This window comes from Camelus dromedarius, chromosome 14 (genome assembly GCF_036321535.1).
Source record: "Camelus dromedarius isolate mCamDro1 chromosome 14, mCamDro1.pat, whole genome shotgun sequence".
In the NCBI taxonomy this organism is placed as follows: Eukaryota; Metazoa; Chordata; class Mammalia; order Artiodactyla; family Camelidae; genus Camelus; species Camelus dromedarius.
In genome coordinates, this window is record NC_087449.1 from 68993977 (window position 1) to 69016558 (window position 22582).

General features: G+C 58.7%; 2 protein-coding genes across 3 annotated transcripts; one reads left to right on the plus strand and one right to left on the minus strand.

Moving 5' to 3' along the window:
• The first annotated feature begins 2920 nt into the window (after window positions 1-2920).
• Window positions 2921-17339, plus strand: WRAP73 (WD repeat containing, antisense to TP73). Of its 2 annotated transcripts, XM_031463880.2 has the most exons (12): window positions 2921-3077; window positions 5249-5401; window positions 5859-5975; window positions 11353-11425; window positions 12887-12990; window positions 13657-13743; window positions 13925-14059; window positions 14135-14212; window positions 15360-15465; window positions 16080-16205; window positions 16597-16788; window positions 17026-17339. In XM_031463880.2, exons 1-12 carry the CDS (start codon window positions 3009-3011, stop codon window positions 17166-17168), a joined length of 1383 nt encoding a protein of 460 aa, XP_031319740.2. In that variant the 5' UTR covers window positions 2921-3008; the 3' UTR covers window positions 17169-17339. The 2 variants fall into 2 exon arrangements, with proteins under 2 accessions (XP_031319740.2, XP_064350220.1); XM_064494150.1 differs by having other exon boundaries at window positions 13925-14212.
• Window positions 17340-17949: 610 nt separating this feature from the next.
• TPRG1L (tumor protein p63 regulated 1 like) lies at window positions 17950-21653 on the minus strand. The gene is made up of 5 exons (XM_031463881.2): window positions 21349-21653; window positions 21164-21255; window positions 20914-21090; window positions 19903-20056; window positions 17950-19252 (listed from the first exon to the last, which is right to left on the minus strand). Exons 1-5 carry the CDS (start codon window positions 21559-21561, stop codon window positions 19058-19060), a joined length of 831 nt encoding a protein of 276 aa, XP_031319741.2. The 5' UTR covers window positions 21562-21653; the 3' UTR covers window positions 17950-19057.
• Window positions 21654-22582: the final 929 nt, after the last annotated feature.

The window sequence follows — 22582 nt, forward strand, 5'->3', positions numbered from 1 at the left end:
AGGCCGCCGCACGGCCGGCAGGAGCCCGCAGCTCCTCGCGGGCTGGACTCTGGCCGGCTGGCTCCCTCCCGCCCCCCACCCCGCCCGTGCCCCATCCCAGGAGCTGGTCGGACTCGAGGGAGCCCCCACGTCACCCTCTCTCGAGTCCGTGCACCATCTCCCCCTCACCGACTCCCAGCTTCGGAGCTGCGAGCCTGTGTGCCGGCCGCCCCGGGCTCGGGCCCCGCAGGTGGAGCCCAGCTGCGCCCAGGCGCCCTGGCGCCGGGCTCCGGTGCTGCCTACCTGGTACCGTCGGAGCCCCAGGAATGGATGCCCGAGCCGGCCCGGCGCTGGCGCGGGCTGCGCGCGTAACCCCTTCGTGAGCGCAAGGCGGATGCGGGCCGCAAGGCGGGCGCGGCTGGGCGGCCGCGGGCGGGGAGGCAGGGCGGGCGCCGGCCGCCGAGGCGGGTTATATGGGCGCGGGGAGGGGAGGCGCCGCGGGGAGGGGGTGGCCGCGGGCGTTAGCGCCTTCCGCAGCCGGCGGGCGGGAAGGCAGCGCGCGGGCCGCTCAGCCGTGGCGGGAGGAGCGCGCGGCGGCGGGGCCAGGCTGGGGCCAAGGTTGCCGCCTGGCGCTCCGCCCCCGCAGCTGGCCGCGGCCGAGTCGGGGTCCCGGGGCGCGCTCCGCCCCGCCTCCTTCCCGCCGCCTTTTGGCGCGCGTCTCCCCTGCCGGCCCCGGCGGGGCCGCCTGCCTTGGCTGGACGCGCCCCGGGCCCTGGGGCCCTGCTGCTGTGGAGACGGGACGGCGACCCTCGGCCGGCTTGGGGGCGCGGGAAAGGGCGCGCGGGAGCCGGAGTGGCGGGGCAGAGATGCAGACCCCGCGTCCCGATGCCTTCCTTCCCCAGACGTTGCATCTTCCGGGTCTCGCCCCTCCGCCCCCATCGGCGCTGGACCCCTCCGCGCCAGGCGCTGGGAACCCAAGGGGCCAGGAGAAGCGCCGCGCCTCACAGGGGTGTCGCCACCCGGGTCCGCACTGCCAGTGGCCGAGAGGGACGGGGAAGGTCTCGGCCTCAGGACCGGGGCTTAAGTCGAGCTACCTGCTTCCGGGTGGCATTAGCCCGACTCCTCCGCCCAGGAGAGCCCGCCACCCACGCCGCTCACGCTGCGGAGGTCACGACCTCGCCGTGGCCCCGCCCCTCATTGCGGATCAGCTGCGACCCTCTGGACGCGTGACTCTCTCGGCCCCAGCCTGCTGTCTTCCTGGGTGGAAGACGTGTCCCACGGTCCCTAGGGAGTAGTAACAAGGAAAGCAAATACTCCCAGGTCCCGCGGCCCGCACCTTGCCCCCTCCCCCGGCCGCTGCCTCCTGGCCCCGGGGGTAGGATTCCGTTCCTCGTTGCGCAGGTAGGCGCGCGTGTCCACGACGACACGTGGGTCGTGCACGAGGCATTGCTTTCTGCGCGCAGAGACCCGCCTCAGGTCGAGGCTTCTCTCGGGCTCGCGACACCTGTGGCTCCAAGGTCCGGGCCTCCCCCCAGGGCAGACCTGGGCTTCCAGGGCTCCCACCTAGTACGTCGGGCCTCGGCTGCAGAACCCGACATGCAGGATGAGTTTTGAAAGGCTCTCGGCGGCGGCACCTGTTGTGCGCTGCCTACTTGTGCTCAAAGGACCGGTTATCTGCCTCCGAACCGGTGCCCCCAGGCCAAAGGGAGCCCCGCGTCGGTGTCGCCCGTGGAACTGTGCGCACCCCCGGCTGGTGCAGACCCGCTTCTCTGGCTGCACGGGGTCCGCACCTCACCTGGCGCGTCTGGCAGACTTCCACGCACTTTTATTGCTCACCTATTGTTTGCAAGGTGCGGGAGCAGGGGACGGGACCCAAAGATGAATCACAATCGGGGGTTGAACTGGCCGGGGACAGAAAATGCCGGCACTGCGAAGCAGGACGCCTGCTTGCATCCTCAACCTTTTCGTTCCGGGAAGTTGGGGGTGGGGCGGGGGGCTTCTGCAGGGCGCAGGCCCGGGCTGGGCGCGCGGAGGTGCGAGGAGGACCCAGGTCGGGGCTGGGTGTCAGAGTCCGCGCCCGCGGGTCCTGGACCAGGCGGCTAGAGGCTGCTGTTGGGAGAAAAGGACCGGGGTCCCCACTGGGCGAGAGGACAGGCACGCGCCGGGCAGCGAGCAAGGTCGGCAGAAGCAGCGCCGACGAGGGTGCTCGCTGCGGTCCGTACCGAGGGCGGGTGCGGCTGGCCCCGGGTCCGGGCCTGGGTGTCCTTCTCTGCGCAGGTCCGCGCGCAGGTGCGTGCGTGCGACGGACAGGCGGGTGCACAGGACCCGGGTGCTCTCCCTGCGGAGCAAGCGTCAAATTCGTTCTCTCCCTGATCCGATGCCCTCCTGAGCGCGAAGTGACGGCTTCGCTGCAGGCGTGGTTGCCAGATTTAGCCAAAAGACAAACGAGGAAAAACGAGTATTTATTTATATTCTATGTATAAAATACAATACATGTGTTATGTATGTATTATGCACTATAGCATCTATTATATCTATACAAACGCCTATTTGTGTGTGGATATATTTGCATGTAAATATGTATTTACATTAAACACAAATACATAGAAATACACACAGGACGCCAGGTAAATTTGGATTTCAGATAAGGGGATAATTTTGTTATAAATATGTGCTATGTAGATATTTGGGGACGTATTTACCCTAGAAAATGACTCGTTGCTTATCTGAAATTCAGTTTAAGTGTACGTCCTGCGTTTTATCTGGCAACCCTAGCCGAAGGGGACCTCGAGGCCTCTCCCGCTCGGTGACTGGCGGAAATCCCGGGTGGGACGAAAAGCGGCGCCGGCTTCGCGGCGCTGTGGCGTGCGGGGCGGGGAGAACTACGAGCCCCACAATGCCGCGCGCGCGCCCTCGGCCCTGATTGGCTGCGGCGTGCTTCCCGCCTTCCCGTCACTTCCGGCCGCGGAAGGGCGGTTGCGGCGGGCTGTGCCGGCCCGGCTTCGCGGGCGAGGAGTTCGGCGGCCGCCATGAACTTCTCCGAGCTGTTCAAGCTGTCCAGCCTGCTGTGCAAGTTCTCCCCGGACGGGAAGTACCTGGTGAGCGGCCGCGGGGCCTGGCCGGCGGCGGGCCCTCCGCGGGAGGCGCGTGTCCACAGCGGGTGGCGCGGACCCAGGATCCGGGAGCGGGGCGGCCGCGGGGCCCGGATGGAGGGAGCTCGGGGCCCGCAGCGGTGGACCCTGCCTGGGCAGCGGCCCCCGGCAGGCGCCCCGGGCAGGGGGCCTGGGCTGCTGTTGCAGACAGGAGACCCGGGCAGGTGCTGCAGACCAGTTTTCAAAGCGACAGTGTGAAAAACAATAAGCACAGGACACATATGTGTTCTGATCTGCAGTCTCTCTCCCACGCTCCTTTTTCCGTGCAAAATTCATGTGGCTCTTTTTTTGATAGAAGTTCATGAAACAAAAACCCAGGAATCTAGTTTGACCTTGATAAGTACAAAATGAAGCAGTTAACATTTAAGAGTCCATTCTTGTTTTTTTTTTTTACTGAAGTATAGTCAGTTTGCAACGTTGTGTTACTTTCTGGTCCACAGCATCGTGTTTCAGTCCTACGTATACACACATGTATTCGTTTTCATGTTCTTTTTCATTATAGATGACTACAAGATGCTGAATATAGTTTCCTGTGCTCTACAGAAGAAACTTGTTGTTTATCTGTTGTATACACAGTAGTATCTGCAAATCTTGAACTCCCAGTTTATCCATCCCCACCACCTCTTGATTTTTAAACTGTGATTACTCTGCTGTTAGCAGGAAAGCACACTCAGGCACGTCAGCTATTTACTTGAACGTGGGTATTAACAAATATGGACATGAAGTAGCTGTACCTTTAGGAAAGCTGTACTAACAGTTGAACATTTTCAGAGTCAGGGTTAGGACGAAGGTGATGCAGGCGTCCTCCCTCCTGAGTCTCCTTCACTCCCACCCTGCTGCCTGCCACGCGCAACACTTCTGCCACATCTGATCAGCAGTGTGTGGGCCTCCCCCCAACACCAAGCAGTTCTCCACACCAGCTCTGTGTCCTGCAGTTTGACTCAGTTCTGGCACTGTCTACCTAGAGAGAGCGTCACATTCCCCAGGTTACGGGCTCAGTCCAACAAGGCTGCCCCCCTCTTCAGACGCCACTTGGAAGTCCAGATTGTCACCTGTGCTTCTGACCAACTGGCTGTGGATTGGAGGTTTCCATGATCTGCTCTTTGGGTTCCACTAATTTGCTAGAGCAGCTCACAGGACTCAGAGAACACGGAGGGTTAGCAGTTTATTGAAGGATGTGATACAGCCAGATGAGGAGGCGCACAGGGAGGGGCCTGGCGGGTCTTGATGCAGGAGGTTCTGTCCCCTGGAGTTCAGTGTGTCCCCCTCATATATAGATGTGTTCATCCATCTGCAAGCTCTCTGAGTCCCATATTGGGATTTTATTCAGGTTTCATCACATATGCATGGGTGGTCATTAACTTCATCTTCAGGCTTTTTCCCTGAAGAGAAAGGGGCTGGGCTGGAAATTCCAGGTTTCTAGTCCTGCTGGGTCTTTCTGGGGAGTAGCCCCCACCCAGGTGCCACCCAGGGTTGCTCCCCAAGAACAGAGCATGCTCCTCTGACCCAGGAGGTTCCAAGGGTTTCAGGAGCCCTGTGTCAGGACCTGGCGGCAGAGACTAACGTGTGTTTTCCGTTCTCTCACAGTAGGTAAATGAGCATTTATGAAATGCCCTTACTCTTGCAGAAGTTCAAACCTGAGCATTCGCTTTCTGTTGGTTCGCCCCAAGGTGGGCCTTGAACAGAGGGGAGAGCCCCTTCTCCTCTGAGCGTCAGCCTCCATCCTTACTCCACGCAGAGTCTGCAGGCAGCCAGGCCAGAGGGCTCGGCTGTTCACAGGGGCCTTTTTCCCAGCGGCTTCCCGCTTTAGTTTTTGTCGTGCAATGAAGAAGGGAGCAGAAAAAGACCCGAATCGAGAGTTTTAAAATGCTGCTTCTTCCTGGAGTGGAACGGGTTTAACTCCTAGTTTGTGTGTTTCAGTTTTCATCTTTTTATTGACTCATCTTTTGTTTAGAATGTGCTCTCCAGGCGATAAACCCGAGGCTATCTAGACAGAAAGCATGTCTGAGAGGAGAGGAGGAGAGCCTTCCTGAGCAGAGGGCGGCGCTGATGCCCGAGAGCCCCCCACCCCCTCTGGTGGAGTGCACGCCAGCAAGGCCTCTCCTCTCCCCTCCCAGGCTTCCTGTGTCCAGTACCGGCTAGTGGTCCGGGATGCGAACACTCTTCAGGTCGTCCAGCTGTACACATGCCTGGACCAGATCCAGCACATCGAGTGGTCGGCCGACTCGCTCTTCATCCTGTGTGCCCTGTACAAGCGGGGGCTGGTGCAGGTACGCTGCCCGCGGCTCGGCCCGCCGCCTCCCCGGGATCCCCTTCCCCACGCAGGGTCCTGCCCTGGGCCCTCCTGGGCAGGAAGGGAGGCAGCGCAGCTCAAAGCCCGCTTCCTTCTAAGGTCATCATAGTTCTCTCGTAGTTGAAGTACTTTTAAAACAAGAAGACACTTAAATATTCATGATCTGTGACCACATTAACTCAGGAACGGGAAGTGTTCGGACGGCAGCCCAGCAGCCTACACACCGTGTGTTCAGGGAGCGTTGGGTGGGGTGTTTTGTTTGAGACCCCAGACTTAATTAACTGAATAGGGTCTTGAGGACGGCAAAGTGGAGAAACCCTCCAAACTACAGCAAAGTGACGTCACGGAGAAGCGTGGCCTCCTCTGGTGTCGTCCAGAACCAGCCCTTCAGACTGGAAGCCTAATTACTGCCCTGGTCTCTCTCACGAACCCAGGTGTGGTCTCTGGAGCAGCCAGAGTGGCACTGCAAGATAGACGAGGGCTCGGCCGGGCTGGTGGCTTCCTGCTGGAGCCCGGACGGGCGCCACATCCTCAACACGACGGAGTTTCACGTGAGTAGGCGCCCGGATGCCTGCCCCACCCTTCCTCCGGAGATGGCTTGGGAGCATTCCGGTGGGCGATTGGGAGGAAGAAACACGACTTTGGTCATCAGAGCGTTACAAGCCCATGAGTGTTGTTATATACTCTTTTTGCCCAGTTATAATGAAAACGAAAGATTTTTTAAAAACATTTTAAATTATACGTATATTTTTGGTTTGGTTGATTTTTTGGAGGGGAGGTAATTAGGTTTATTTATTTATATATATATTTGTTTGTTTGTTTATTAATGGAGGTATTGAGGATTGAACCCAGGACCTTGTGAATGCTAAGCACGTGCTCCACCACTGAGCTACACCCTCCCCCAAATTATATTTGTAAGGGTTGAAACAGTTCCTTTGATTCAACAATAGAAAGTGAACTTCAGTATGAACAAATTTACATCCTTCCTCTGAGGCGTCTGATCTGTGGCACTAACCCCTTCATTCATTTGCTCCTCAAGCCTGGGGCTTCCTCTGGGCGCAGGGCGATGGGCAGGAGCTCCGAGTGGAAGAAGAACATTTGAAATCTGGTAGTAAATTGGAGATAGCTCGGGCACTGTGACTGCGTCTCATAAACGCATCACATTAGGGCATTTGGCGTCTCAAAGGTGTTTGCTGAAAGGTCTTTGGTGTTAGCGGTGTGTTTTTTGGACATAGAAAAATGTATGGGTCCCTTTAACGAGGTGGCTTTTGGCCTTTGGGTGTGAGTCCGCTGAGGTCGTTGGGTCTGGGTGCTGGCCCATCGCACCGGCCCAGCCCCCGGCTCTGCAGGCGCAGACTCTGCGCGGTGACAGCGTGTTTGGCGGGACGAGTGTTTATCCCCAGCCACGGGAGTGCGGAGTGACCCGCAGGAGTTCATTCTGCTTCTCTGAGTCGCATCGCTGGAAACAAACTCCAGTCGCGAGGGGACGGCCGAATAGCTGCGTCAGAGCGCCGTGGCTGCGCGTGACCTCCCTCTCGGTTTTCAGACATACTTTACAGGTGACGTCTGCCGGTAAGGCCGCCGGGAGTGCGGCCGGACGCGAAGGGGCCGGGAGCCTCCGCGTTGTGCACCTGAACGTTTTCCAGGGTCTCGGGGATGCCTCGAGCTTTTCACACTTCCTTGTCTAACATTCTTCATGCTTGTAATTCTTTGGGCCAAAATTCAGCCTCCGATGGTCACCTGGCAGGGGGTCCTCATCTCCCAAACTTCAATGTGAAAGACAAATCGTGAGCCCCTTGGACAAGGGGTCGTGAGTGAGAACCGAGGTGGCCGGTTCTTGGGGTAGACACCTCGGGGTGAGACCGCCGGGAGGCGTGTGCCATTTTAAGAGCCTGCAGCCACTACCCCACGTGGCTATGCCCCTGGCAGTCCCACCAGCAGCTCGGAAGAGGTTCAGGCCCACGGCCTCAGTGACGCTGGTCATCACAGCCTCTTCTGCGATCAGTCTCACGTGTGGTGGCATCTCATCATGGCGTAATTTGCGTTTGTCTTACAACGGACACATTCCCTGTGTGCTGGTCACCGCGTGACTTTGTCTGTATTTCTCTGCACTTCTGTATTAGGCCATTTGTCGTGTTACTGAGTAAAGGTGTATTCTGGCTACAAGTCCTTTGTCAGACGTCTGTGTAGCAGATATCCTCTCCTGGGCTGTGGCTTGCTTTTTCACTTTCCTTTGAAAGGGCAGTTTTTCATTTTGATGGAGTCTCTAATCAATTTTCCTTTTTTGATTTGTGCATCTTGTGCCTAAAGAAATCCCTGCCCAACCCAAGATCATGGAGTGTCTTCTGTTTTCTCCTAGGAGTTTCAGGGCGTGAGTGCCTCAGTTGGGGTGTCTCATCTGTCTTGAATCTCTGTCCTTCCCCACATTGCCCCGTTGACAGAAACCAGTTGTCTGTCTGTGTGTGGCCCTGTTCCTGGACCCGTCTTGTTCTGTTGATCTGCTGGTCTATCTGTGTGTCAGCACCAGACTGTCCTGATCGCTAAAGCTTAATCGTAAATCTGGAAACCAAAATCAGTGTGTTTTCCAGTCTTGTCCTTTTTTGAAGTTGTTTTGGCCATTCTAGGTCTTTTGCATTTCCATGTCAATTTTAAAATAGTCAATTGCTTAAAAAAAAAAAAACTGTGCTAGGATTGTAACATTGAGATTGCGTCCAATCTATAGACCAGTTTGGGGATAATTGCTTCTTAACAATATTAATGCTTTGGATCCGCAGACCTGGGGTGCTTGTTTTCTTAAGTCTTTAAAATTTTTTTCTAAGCTGTGTTTTCATTGTACAGATCTTGCACATACTTTATAAAACTTGCTCCTATGTGTTAAATTCTGTTTGTGAGCTCTGGACCTTTAGCTTCAGTGCAGGGGTATTTACCCCGCGGGTAGTCAGGCAGGTGTGCGTACGTAAATGCGGAGCACTTGACCTCTAAATGCATGCGCTTCTAACAAGAGAGGGAAACCACACACATTTCCACACCAATAAAGAACTCGATAATCTGTTGTTGTCAATTTGCTATATAGTTCACAAGTTAATTTTCCAGACAATCTCTAAGTTGGAAAAGGTTATTTTAAGTATTTTTGCTTCAGTACTGGAATTTCCTGGTCACCAGCAGCACTGGGAATGTAATACAAGCGCACTTATGTTTTTATGTCAAGGAAAGTTGAAAGTATTGTGGAAAAGGAGGTGAGAAAAGTAACTTTCTCAAAAGCAAGTTTCTCTTGCAATCAGCATTTGAGTTCACACTGGAAGTACTTGAAAGTGTACTGTGGCCTGAGGGGGCTGTGGGGTCCTGCCGAGGACAGACGCCTTTAATGGGTGGGTAGGCCGTGACGGTGGTGCTGTGGGGACAGACCTGAGGTCCCAGGTCAGGGCCATGATGGCCCCTTCATCCTCCCAGGGGCCCAGGGCGGCCCGTCCCCCACCCCTCCCCGAGGTGCTGCCATGTTGTGGGGTTGATGGGTTTCACTGCCTCTTCTTTTCTTACTGGATTTATTAAAGGTATAGACAGTTTGGTTTTTAAAACCTTTTCTTGACGGGACAGTGGGTGAAAATCAGGCCTCAGTGCTCTGTGTCTTCCGTGGCCGGGGCGGGGCGTGCAGCGGGCAGGGCGCCGGCGGTCCCCAGGCCTGGACACCCCACCTTTCCCTCCTCTCCTCACTTCTCAGATCCTTTTTTAACCCCAGCAGTCACTTTAGTCTTAAGTTTGCACTTTACAGAACCACAAGGGAGAAGGCCTTGAGGGCGAGGGGTTGGGGGCCGGGGGTGGTGACAAGGGGGAGGAGGAAGGCCCAGAAGTGAAGCCCCCCATCTGGGGACAAGCACATGCTGTCCCCAGGCCCCCCGCAGGGCCTCCCGTGTCCGGATGCCAGGCCAGGAGACCTCCAGACACTGCCATTTGACGTGACACTGGCGGGCAGGTGTTCAGAACAGACACTGCCAGGCCAGGGGCTCTGAGCATCCCGCCCCGCTGGGCTGGGAAGTGTGCACCTTCCTTGGCTGGCTCACACCGCACGCCCGCCTCGGCCTCTAGGAGCCGGGGGGTTAGAGGAAACCCGCCTGCCTCGGGGTGCGCCTCGCTCCCGGGGCGCTGGCGCCGGCGGTCTGCAGGTGCCTGTGGCGCTGCCTTTCCCAAGAAGGGCAGGCACTTCCCATAGCATCTGAGTCTCCGGCCCCGCAGCACACGTGCTCCCGCGTCTCCCCGGTGCGGGTGAGCTTTGCAGAGGGGTGGTTTCAGGCATCAGGTTTGGTTTTTTCCTCTTTTCTAAGAGGCGAAGTGGAGAACACAGAGTTAAACTTCTAAGCTAAAAACAACAGCGTAGTTTGCAGGGGTCACATGGGTCCAGAAATGCACTGCCCACCCCGCGGGTTGCTTCCCGGGAAGGCCTGCAGTCTTTGTAAAGCTACAGTGTGACCGAGAGCAGTTTTTCAGCCCGTGTTCCTGATCTCAGCGCCATGCCCAGCGAGCACAGCTTTGGTGGTGTCCACTGGCCTTGGGGCTGCCAGTGGCCAGAGGTAGCAGGTGCCCTTTTTTCTGTGCACCTGTCCCTCAGTTAACCTCCCGACAGCCGATGAGAAGGGTATGGGGATGGTTTTGGAAACAAAAGTTTAGAAACTCTGCTCAGGGGTGACTCTTCACTTTTAGGGAGTCTCGGGGAGGTGACAGGCAGGCCCTCCCCCATAGCTGCAGGCGGCGGGCCTCCTGTGCTCACAGAGTTGGGGTTACAATGCAAGGCTCTGTGTCCCCTCACTGGTCCCTCGTTAACATGTCTTCTCTTCTGCACCAGCCTGGTCAGCTCTGGGCTACCTGTGTGCAGAGTGACTGCAGTGGTTCCTGCAGAAATCCTCTGGGAGACAGGGCACAGTGGGGCGTCCACTCAGGGAGTCGGGCCGATTTCTGTCCCTGCCAGCCTGGGGGCCAGGCCGCCCTCCCACCTGTCCGGAGAGGCAGAGCCATTTCCCCATTACCTGCTTCAGGAGACCGAGGGTCCCAGATGGGTTTCCCACCTAAACGTGTTTCTGTGACTAAGTGACAATTTTAGGTTTGCTGTTATGTGAGAACTGATCACAGCACACCGTCCCCTGGCCCTCATCTACAGAGGGTGCCTGAAGTCCCTGAGCGTACCGAATCCTACAGACAGGCCTGTGGTCAAGCTGAATTTATAAGTTAGGCCCAGTAAGAGATGAACAGTAACTCACAATGAAATAGAAGACATAACAGTACACCACAATAAAAGTTAAGTGACTGAGTCCTCTCCCAGAAATCTCACTGGCCTGCACTCAGCTTCTTGTGATGATGTGGGATGACAGGGCAGGACGGGGGCACAGGGCAGGACGGGGGCACTGGCCTGGCCTTTGGCTTCGGACTGCACGTCAGGAGGACAGGTCCTCTGCCTCTGGTGGTCCTGGTCCCTCGGCCTCGGCAATGTCGATAGTGGGGATCCGGGCGGGACGGCGCTGGGCAGCACGCCTTCATCCCACTGCTCAGAACGGCACATGGTTTTGTACTCAGGAATTATTTCTGGGATTTTCCATTTAATATTTTCAGACCACAGTTGACTATGAGTGACTAAAACTGGGGATAAAGGGGGACCATGGCACTTTGGAACTAAAAGCGCTTGTGTTTAACTTTGTGTCACTCAGATATATTGTTACAAAATGCAAACAAAACCGAGTGGGGTGGGGAGCCTTAAATTTAGCAATAGTAAAGTGTGAGTCTGACGTATTTCTTCAGATGGAAAACACCCAGGACCAGCGATACTGTTGCTTCCGAAGTAGACCCCTCCTTGGGTGCTGGCAGTCTGGTTTACGAGCTGCAACAGTCTTCCAAAAATGCTGAACATATACTGTTTCTTTTCTCCTCCCCCTTTCCGGACAGCTGCGGATAACCGTCTGGTCCTTGTGCACGAAGTCTGTGTCCTACATCAAGTACCCCAAAGCTTGTCAGCAGGGTGAGTTGGCCAAAGCTGCTCAGAAGTTTCTCAAAAGTAAGCAAGTAGAGACGGTGCGTCAAGACAACACGCTGTTTGAACTTAAAGCTGTTTAAATGCAGTTGCCGGCGGGGGGGTGGACCTTTTTATCGTGGGAAATTCCAAACAGGCAAAAGGTAGCTTCAGCTGTGTATCAGCTCATAGCCAGTCTTTTTTCTCTACACCCACCCCGCCCACGATTATTTTAAAGTATGTCCCCGACCTCCTAGTCCTCACTCTGTAAACGCTTCCACCTGGGTCTGTACAAGACAAGGACTCCCTTTTATGTGACCTCAGCAGCTAACGAGGAGATTGTTTTAAGGAAGTCAAGGAAGAAGGGTTTACACGAAATCCCGAACCTCTGTTACCGAACCGGGTGTTCAGCCCCCTTCCAGTTGGTGTCCCGTCACGGGACCCCAGCCCACACATGGAATTCTGAACTAAATCCTCCACTGACTTAACTCTGTGTGCTCTGTGAGGGATGGGGTCCTGTCCCATCGGGAAGTCCCGGGGCAGGAGGACTGGCCAGTGTCCTCTGTGCCAGCTGGGAGCACCCCCCACCACGACATTTAACTGGGCTGAGAGCTAGCTGGGTGCCCCACTGTGGAGTCATGAAATTACACGATCGTCTTTCAGTCAATGAACAGAAGGAAGCAGTACGTAATTTGAACGATCTTTCCATTTTTTCTCTTGCCATCGACAGTTTGAAACTCACATTTGAATGAAATGCAGTTGAAACAGCAGGTCCTGCTGCAGAACCCAGGGAGCTGTACCCAGCTCCTTGCAGCATAGCCTGTCACGGGAAAGACAGGGTGAGGCGCGCGCGCGCGCGCACACACGCGCGCGCATGTAGCCGAGTGCTGTGCCATCCACCGGAAACAACGCAGCACTGCAAACCGATGTACGCCCGCTAAACAAGGTGCATGAGATGCAGCTGTACGTTTATTTCTCACGTTTATAGCTTGATGTGAGTGCCCCTCCGAGGACACACACAGCTCTCAGTGGAACGGCGGCCGTGTCATTTAGGTGTTTTTTTGACTCATGAGGTGCGAGCTGCGGCCGGGCTCGGTGCGCTAATGGACCTGGAAAGTACAGCCTGACATTTCAACCAGAAATTCTCATCTTAAATTTACTTCTTGGAAATAATTCAATTCAAAACTAAAAGGAGGGGGAGTGGCGGCGAGCCGGCTTTGAACCCCCGAGTTTCCTGCAGTTACTTTCCCGGGAGCGCGCGCTCCGTGGGGCACGCGCTCTCAGCACCCTCTGGGTCACCGGCCTGGGGGTGACCCCCTGCCCGTCTGAAGTCTGGGGGGCAGGTGCTGGCGCTGCAGAGCCCGCTGCAGGCGCCGCGTCCCCACTTCAGACCGCCGCTCGCGCTTCCTCATCCTCCCTTGAAAACTGACCGCTGCGGCCTCCTCCGTGGGCCTTTCCGTCTCCCGGCAGGCCTGGCCTTCACCAGGGACGGCCGCTACCTGGCGCTGGCGGAGAGGCGGGACTGCCGGGACTACGTGAGCATCTTCGTCTGCAGCGACTGGCAGCTTCTGCGGGTGAGCGGCGCTCTCCCCGCCCTGAGCAGGCTCCCCGGGGAGGGCAGGGAGGGAGGGGAGCAGTGTGCTCCCTGAGGTTCTGGGGGGTCCCCCGTGCAGCGTGGGGAAGCGTGATCCCACGTCTCCAAAGGCAGGTGTGCTGCACAGAACACGCATCAGTGAGTATTTCTAGGACTTGGCGAGCTGGTGCGTGTTTGGGCTGTGACCAGTTCGTGTGCCACCAAATCTGAGCCACCTCCCTTCTTTTTAGTTAAACGGTATTTGCATATGTGTGGCCCTCCCAGGAGGAGTGACCTGGAGTTTACACTGACCCAGTGCCCGCCCCCTGGAGGCCGTGGACCCAGACACACCAGCTGAGTGGCCGTCTCAGCGCGGGGCAGGGCTGTCCTGGGAGGTGAGGCTCAGCCGGGCAGGAAGAGGGGCAGCATGTGCAGCCTGGGGGCCAGAGGCAGAGCCCCGTGGCAGCCAGACGCCCTGCCTGGGGACCTCCCTGGCACTCGGGCAGGATTTCACAGCTGCAGGGCAGAGCTGTAGAGATGTTTGTCCTGCTTGAGAAGGAAATTAAGTATGAAATGTGTTAACATCAGCTATAAAGTAAACGTATGTGTATCTGTTTATGAAAATTTTTTCAATTTCTTGGATCTCTCCCTGCGCCACTGTGGGCAGCACTTTGACACGGACACGCAGGACCTGGCGGGCATCGAGTGGGCCCCCAACGGCTGCGTGCTGGCGGCCTGGGACAGCTGCCTGGAGGTAGGGAAGCCGCCGTGTTATTTGCATGCTCTCCCCGTGCTCACGTTGCCGTAACTGTGAGTCTTCAGACGTCGAGCTGGAGAGCTCCCATGCCACCTCAGAGGAGGGCAGTGTTCTCAGGCACGTTCCTGCCCCGGGTCCCTGTCTCTCCGAGCCTCACGTGACATCCCTGTCCCCGCAGTACAAGGTCCTGCTCTACTCCTTGGATGGCCGGCTCCTGTCCACCTACTGCGCTTACGAGTGGTCCCTGGGCATCAAGTCCGTGGCCTGGAGCCCCAGCAGTCAGTTCCTGGCGGTCGGGAGCTACGACGGGAAGGTGGGAGACGGCCCACGAGGCGAAGCCCGTCGCCGGCCGCTGGGCGGCTCTGACCCTCGCGGTTTTCCTCCCCAGGTGCGCGTCCTCAACCACGTGACTTGGAAAATGATCACAGAGTTTGGGCATCCTGCAACCATTAATAATCCCAAAATAGTAAGTCTGGAAGGCATGTTTCTATTCGTACAGTACTTGGGGAAGGAAGTAGAAAACTGCTTTTCCGCTTTACATTATTTATGGTGATCCGGGTACTGACATCCCCGTAAACCTGATCCTGTCACGTTCCACTGTGGGTCTGCACCAGTGGCCTTCGTTTCTCCTGCCACATTCCCAGCGGGTCCGAAGTGGCATCTGCCCTCCCTCTCGCGCTCCCACCCCCAGGGCTTATTCTGGACCAGCTTCTGCCCCCTACGCTGTGACCACTGAGCATCTGCTGGGCCGCGGGCTATGCTCTGGGCCAGTTGGAAAAGAGCAGGCAGACCTCCGGCCCCTGGAGTGTGGGCTGGGAGAGCCAGATATCTTTCTGGGGTGGGTAGGGTGGCTGCCTGCCGAGGGGTCCTGGGGCCAACACCAGGAGGAGGTGAGGTGGGATCTGGGGAGGAGTTATTCAGGCAGCAGGAACAGGGGTGCAGAGGTCCTGAGGTGGGTAGGTGTGTCTGTTCACTCAGCAGGCGCTGACCTGGGTGCTGGGAGACAGGGACACAGACAGAAACCCTGGCCTCGGGGGATGGGGGGACGAGGACAGACACCCCAGCATCAGGGCCACAGTGAGGGCAAGGACAGAAATCGCAGCCTTATGGGGACAGTAGGGATGAGGGCAGGCACCCCGGCACTGGGGACAGCGGGGACATGGACAGACCCCCTGGTGAGTTGCCCACAGGTGAGGGACCTGAGTGAGAGGCGGGGGTTGTCGTGAGGAGGAAGGCGGCGGGCGAGGGCTGCAGTATGGTCCCGGGTCAGCTGGGCATTGTGGGTGCGGGGAGTCTGAGTCGGTGGAGGTCCAGATTCGGGCGGTGATTGGACGGCCAGCTGAAGGTGCAGGGGAGGGACTCACAGGCGGCCGTCGGGGTGGGGCCGACCCCAGGCTTCTCAGGGCTCCCCGCGGTCCCCCACACCCTGCCCGCCTGTCCTTCCTGTCCGCCCTGGTCACTCCGTGTCCCACCTGTCAGCCATCTTCACACTTGTGCTGGACCACGGGCTGGCCTGGGGGAGGGGACCAGAGGACGCTCGGGGCGTGGTGAGTGGGGCAGCATCCCGTCCCCCCCAGGAGCGGCCACACGTCCTGCCCGCGTCTGTGTTGCAGGTGGTGTACAAGGAGGCAGAGAAGAGCCCCCCTCTGGGGCTGGGCCGCCTCGCCTTCCTGCCACCCAGAGCCGTGGCCGGTCCCCTGTCGTCCCCAGAGAGCAAATGTAAGAAGTGCAGCCCAGCGGGTGCCACCTCTGCCCCCTTCCCACCCGGTTCCCGCAGGAGTCCTCTCCGTCCAGGTGGACTTGAGACAGTCTTTGTTTTTTTTAAACGCTTTTCCTTCCCCGTGATGCCTGGTCAGCGTCCCCTCAGCCCCGAGCCAGCAGGCCACCCGAGCGCTGTCTTGTTGACTGAACACAAGCTCTGGAAACCGGAACTGGACAGCTGGGACGCTGAGGGCGACTTTGTTTTAACGACGATGACGTTTTGTCGGGCGAGCTGGGGCTCGGTGCAGCCGCACAGCTGTGCCGGGACCCCGCAGGTTGCTCATGGTTCAGTTTCCTCGCCCGTAAGATGGGCGTAATTAGGGTGTCAGAGGGGCTGCTGGAACAGCCGCCGGGTGTCTCCTGCCCGCCCGACGCAGCTCCGTCTCCCGGGCCTCGTCCGCCCCGGCCAGGCTCCCACAGAGCCCTGCTCTCCCTGAAGCCCTGCCCCGAGCTCTTCCTGCCACACGTCTTGCTCACGCCCACGGGCGGTCAGGGCCCGCGGCTCCTCTCCAGCGCCGCCGGGCGGACCGCAGACCAGGGGGGCTCAGGGCGCACTCTCCTTTGACGCCTAGATGAGATCGCCGAGGTGCCCGTCTCCCTGCAGACGCTGAAGCCAGCTGCCGACAGAGCCAACCCCCGCATTGGCATCGGGGCGCTGGCCTTCAGTCCCGACAACTACTTCCTGGCGACGAGGAACGGTCAGTGGTGCGCCCCACATAAGTGCTCTGTCCCCCACCCACTGCTCGGGGGCCAGGGGTACAGCCAGCTTGAGAGGACAATCAGGCCTTGGGCCTCCCGCACACGTCCTGCTGCTGAAGCGGTGGATGTCCCAGCGGCGGAAGCTTCCTGGGTCGGCTGGTCCTGTCAGAGCAGCAGCTCGGCCACGCCGCCTCCCGGCCCTTGTCTCTCCCTTCTGGGTCAAGAGCAGGGCTCTGGGTGCGCCGAGAGGCCGAGGGGCACGACCCCTGCCCGCTGAGACACCGGGTGGGGGCGCAGATGTCACTTGTCTGCTCAGTGTCCGTCCTCAGGAGGGGATGGTAAGGGGCCGTGACAGGGCTGAACCGCAGCCCGTGCGGTCTCCCTCCTCAGACAACATCCCGAACGCCGTCTGGGTCTGGGATGTGCAGAAGCTGCGGCTGTTCGCGGTGCTGGAGCAGCTGTCCGCCGTGCGCGCCTTCCAGTGGGACCCACGGCAGCCCCGGCTGGCCGTCTGCACAGGGGGCAGCAAGGTGTACCTGTGGTCGCCGGCGGGCTGCGTGTCAGTGCAGGTGCCCGGGGAAGGTGAGCGCAGGTGGACCCCTGGCAGATGGCGTGTCCCCGCAGACCCAGCCTCCAGCTGGAGGTGGAGGCAGGGGGACACCTTCCGTAAACCTCAGGGTGGCCCGTGTGCACTAGAATCGGGCCGGCTGCGCTGAGCTCTGCAGGCTGGGAGGAGCCCACCTGTGGAACTTGGGGCTCCCACTGGCCTGAAGCCCTGGCCCCTCTTGCTCTAACCTCTGGCTACCTGTCTTTCTTCAGGTGACTTCCAGGTGCTCTCCCTGTGCTGGCACTTAAGCGGGGACTCTCTGGCCCTCCTCGGTAAGGACCACTTCTGCCTGTGCTTCCTGGAGACAGAGGAGGGGGTCGGCACCGCCTCCGGGCAGCGGGGCGACCACACGTAGGGCCCTGCGTGGACAGGCCCGTGTGGGTGGCAGTGGGAACCGTGGGAAAGGACTGTGGTTTCTCGGGGCTCCTCAGGTCCAGAGGAAGTGATTTGCTTTTATTGTTTATAGCAAAGCATTTTTGTACATATGTATGGTATTATTTAAATAAATATTTGCTACTTCATAAAATGGCTAATGCTTTTCCTGAAAGCTTTACATCACAGAAAAGTTTTCTAGGTCAGTTTTGAGTTTGCTGTCAGGAGAGGTGAGCAAGCCCCACGCAGCTGCCCCCCCCCCCCCCCAGGATGCTGTTCAGCTTGGAGCCTCCATCCTGTCACTGCACGCTTTGGGAGGACGGCCTGGGCGTCCTGTGGGGCCTGTTCTGGGGTCGGGGGTCGGGGGCGGGCAGGGAGGTGTGCCACCAAGGGTAGGGGGTGCAGGTGCCGGGGCATCCCGGTCAGGGACAGTCCCCGACCTGCTCAGTCAGCTCTGCAGGGAGTGTCCACCCAGAAAGATTGCGGGTGCTCCCCGCGAGCAGCCAGGGCCGAGGGCCGAGCCTCGCTTGTAGGCAAATGAGGATTTGTTCCTCCCCCTCAGGCAGGACTGCTTGTGTACCGCCCTCTGGTGTCTGTGAAGGGAGCTGCACCAGGCAAGTGCAGAACCCTCATTTGCAGGCACACGCACGCACGCAGGCACACGCACCCCTGCCAGTTGACAGGGTTCAAAACTAGAGCAGGACAGCTCCCACTCTGAGATGCTGCACCTGCCGTAATAACTTTAAGAAAGGAACGACACCCACTCAATTCTAAGTATCTTTACCACAAGACCAAAAGCAAGGCTCAGGACCCAGGCTGGGTGTGGAGGCTGCTTTTTGACAGACAGGCCCCTGCGTCCAGGTCACGTCATGCTGACTACAGCTACGCCAGGGTCATAAATCAGGAGCAGGGACCCGTGAGCCAGCACTAAAATCAGCAAAAGCTCCCAGGCACAGGGCTGGGCAGCGGACGGGGTGGGGGCGGCGAGCTGCGACCGCCCACAAGCTCATGTCTGCGGGGAGTGGCGGGAACCAGGACGGGGTCAGCTGCTGCATGAGGCCCTAATACGGTTCCTTTTTAAAAGTGTATCCTTTAAAAGCAAACTAAGCAATTCTCTTTTTAAATACGAGTATGACGATACAAACTTAAAAGTTGTCAAAATTGAGTGCAAAAGAACTTATCCATCTGGCTTTCTCAAACTAATGACTGGTTTTAAAATGATTTTCCGCAAACCTTTTTGGGCCTGGGGAAGATACCGTGAGTGTTATTAACACAATGCAGATGATCACTTTTAGAGAAAGTGTGACTTTAGGGCAAACACACATTTACACAAAAGCACCTGCCTGTTCAGGAGCCGACAGGCAGACTCGCCGAGCTCGCGTCTGCTGGCTTCTTTTGTATTCGCTTGAAGAAGATGGATTAAATCTCAAGATACAAAATTTGACACCAACTGTAAACATTTGCAACTACAGGCACTGGGGTACACGGTACCTCCCTGGGTGTGATCGTCTACGCAGCTGAGGTGCCGACGGGGGTGTTCTAGTGGGATCACCAATGTTTACCACTAACAAGCTCAGGGGCTGGGGTGGGAGGACGGCAGGAAGCTGGATGGAGACACCAGGAGAAACAGGAAAAGTGAGGTGCTAGGAAACTGACGCTGGCCAGGACGGGGACAGCCCGATTCACCTTGCTTTCCCTGTAGCTCCCGTTTCCAGACATCCAATATCCGGCTGAAGTATACAGTTCATTTGACTCCGCCAATCACACCCAGACCCTTAGGTCAGGGCCCCGAGCCTGCCAGCAGCAGGGGAGCTGCCCCGAGGCCCTGGGTCCCGCCTGCCCGGCTCCCCAGGACGGGCCCGGGCAGGGCACCTAGAAGCCGACCTTGCCGCGGGCCATGGAGTAGCCCAGCTTGGCCTCGTTGTTGACAAAGGACATCAACCCCACGTAGGTCTCGATGAGCAGGGGGCGTTCCAGGACCAGCACGCCGCCCGCCTGTCCTGGCAGAGGACTCTCCTTCTGGGCCTTTTTGACAGCTTGGATTAACAGCGCTTTGAAGCTCTCCAACTGAGAGAGAAAAGGTGGGGTCTGGTCAGGGGATCCGCAGGAGCGGACCCCACGCCTCTATGTCAGCCCTGCTGTCCCCACCCAGCTGAGCACCTGCCCAGCCCTGCAGCCCCGCCCTCAGGCAGCTCTCGAGAAACCTTGGCTCTTCCCATGGTCCCGTGACGGCCGGGCGACGGCAGCACTCACGGACCTTGCTCTGCCGGTCTCCGTGGTTTCGCCACCGTAAACTACCTGATCCTCCCACCACTCAGCAGGCAGCAAGGAGGCCAGGGCGCACAGCTGGCACGTGGGGGGGCCTACTCTCGCCTCCCCCCCCCCCCAGGGCTCCTCTCCTGCTCAGCACATAGACTGCCCAGCTGGAGCAGGGCCGGGACACCTGCCATGCCCTGAAGCCCTTCTGGGACCTTCCCCAAGACAGCCACAGCCACAAAGGGCCACATCATAGAGCCACACTGGCCAGTAGCCACTAACTACACAGGGCTGCTTACATGTAAGGTAACTAACATTTTTAAAAATTGAAAGTTTCTTTTCTCAGTGTAGCCACAGGGTGAGTGTTCCACAGCCACATGTGGCTACCACCCCGGGCAGTGCAGGCTGAGGACGTTCCAGTCACCGCTGGGCGGCCCTGCTCCTGCCATCTGTCCTCTTACTTGGCACAGAGAGGCTGTCTTCTCATCCACGCCGGCCATCGGGTGCTCTATGAATGTGGTGTAGGGCACATTGGTGGACCAGGGGTTCCACCTGTTTATGAAGGACGGGCGGCTCTGCTTGTCCCACTGAATGCGGATCCCAAAACCTTCTCGCCTGCCAAGTTAGAAGGAAGGGACCAGACTTCACAGACGGCCACTGTGCACCCACATCCACTTGGCTCCACTGCTAAACACGAGACTGATGACATTTCAGGACAGAGAAGGATCCACGGGCTTGGACGGGAATGGTGTGGCCAGCATTGACAGCTTTCAGCACTTGCAAACAGGACAGCTGAGCACGCTGTCCTAGCTACGCTACAGCCAGTCTGCACAATCAGCAAAGCTTAACAGGTAGCAGGATGACTAGATGAGTGATATTTTTGTAACTTTAAGTCTTTTTTTCTGAGTGTCTTATTGTTAGTTAAAAATTTTAGCTCATCTTAGTTTCCTGAATTCCCTATCCAAATCTCTACATCACAAGTCTAAAATTTACTGTTTAACTCAATGGAGTATACTAATGTCTAGGTTTCCATTTCAGAAAACTCCCCTAACATATGAAGGTCAGCTCTTGAACGTTGTCCCTTAAATGTTTAATTTAACCTTCAGGAACGTCTGCAAGTTAAAATGATGTGCTACCACTTCCATTTAAAAAAGAATGTAATCCTTTCCTGGCCAGAGATAAAATGCTGAGTTTGGTTCTCATCTGAAGAATATCCGCATCAGGTCTACTTTAAGATACCTCGAATTCATTTCACTGCAAGCCTAATAGCTGTCTTTTGTGCCAGAATTCCTTTTAATGCACCTGCTAGGCAGAAGCCACCTGCTTCTATTCTAAGGAGCTCCACCGATTTTATAGCTGAGGCTTTTATGTTTCCAAGTAATGACAAACACAGACATCTGCTGGGGGCTGGTTTCAGAAGGGCTGACTGACTAGGAGGCGTCCGTGGGGGGTTCTCTGCTGAACAGACTTACTTGTTGAGCGATTTCGGGGGGAACTGGAATTCCCCGTAGGAGATGGTGTCCACCGCGCTCAAGGCCACCCTGACCACCTGCTGGCACTGCAGGCTGATGAAGTCGTACTTGCAGACAAGCAGCGCCTGGTCGGTGATAAGCACCAGCCGCTCCTTCTCGTTGTTCCAGTGATCGACCCTGCGGGAGGCAGCAGTCACCGCGGCGCCGCGTCCGCGCGCCGGTGCCCCCCGCCCCAGCCCGCGCCCCTTACTCGGTCAGCAGCCACACCCCCTGGATGTCGCCGTCCTCCACCGGCCGGACCACCACGCGGATCTCCTCCACTGCCTGCTCGATGGTCCCGGGCTGCGGGGGCGGGCAGGCGGAGGTCACAGGTCACGCCGCGCGCGCCCGCCGCGCCCCTCCCCCCCCGCCCCGGCCCAGCCGGCCCCGCCTCACCCGGAACACGAAGTACTCCTTGACGCGGGCGCGGCGCGTGGGGTCGTGGACGCTGAGCGGCCACAGCGTCTGTCGCAGCGGCGTGCCCGCACCCGGCCGCCCCCCGCCGCCGCCGCCGCCGCCGCCGCCGCCCGGAGCGATCTCCTCGCCGGCCGCCAGCACCGCCGTGGGGCTTGTGCCCGCTGAGTCCACCGAGTCCCGCAGCTGCAGCATCACCTCGCCCGCCGCCGAGAGACCCCGGACTGGACCCGACGCAGCCGCCGTCGCAGCCGCTGCCGCTGCAGCCGCCTCAGTCCAGCCCTCAGCCCCGCCCTTGGCCCCGCCCCGCGCCGCGGCCCGCCGCGATTTGCTCCGCCTCGCCAGCCCCGCCTCTGACACCGCCCCTTCCCGCACCCTCAGGCCCTCACGATTGGCTCTTCCCCAGTTGTCTTCTGCGATTGGTCTATCCCGTCATCGTTCACAATCGCTTCCGCCCCTCGCAGCACCGGAAGAGCACGCCGCGCGCTGGCCCACTTCCTGTTTACGGGACTGGGCGGGGCGGGGCCGAGGCCGGTTGCCAAGGTGACGCGGAGGGCCCGCGGGGAGGGCGGAGCCCGGAGCCGAGCGCCCCTCCCCCAGTAAACCCGGGGCTCGCCCCTCCAGGGCACGGCGGGCGGTTGGGGGCGTCCTGGAACCCCGACCTGCGGCACGGCGTCCACCCCCTTCTGTTCAGCTTCGGCTGAAGTGCAGCGGGCATCCGGGAAGGGACCCCGGCCCCTGCCCAGAGTGACCGCCCCCTGGACCCGCCCTGGGTGACCACCCCCTGGATGCGGACCCCTGCGCGGGAGACCACTTCCCTGGATGCACCTCCTGCCCAGAGTCCCGCCCGCTGGACGCGCCCCCTCAGCCGGGATGACCACCCCCCGGACCAGCTCTCTGTCCCCGGGTGTCCGCATTGCACCGCAGGGGCGACGCGGGCTTCCGGGACTGGAGGAGCGGCGGCGCGCGGGGCCGAGCACTTCCCTGTGCGCCTCCGCCTTTCCTGACCGGGGGGTTATGGATGGAGCAACAGGGACGTGGGCCCAGCGCTGTGCTGAGTGCAGACGTACTCGCCGCGCCTAGAAACCGGCGCGCCCGACCCCCTGCTCCACGGAAGGGGAGGGGCACTGAGGCACAGGGCCTGGTCACTTGCCCAAGTCACTCCATCAAGGGCGGAGCCAGGAGTCATTGTCGCAGCCCCTGCTCTTCTCCCGGC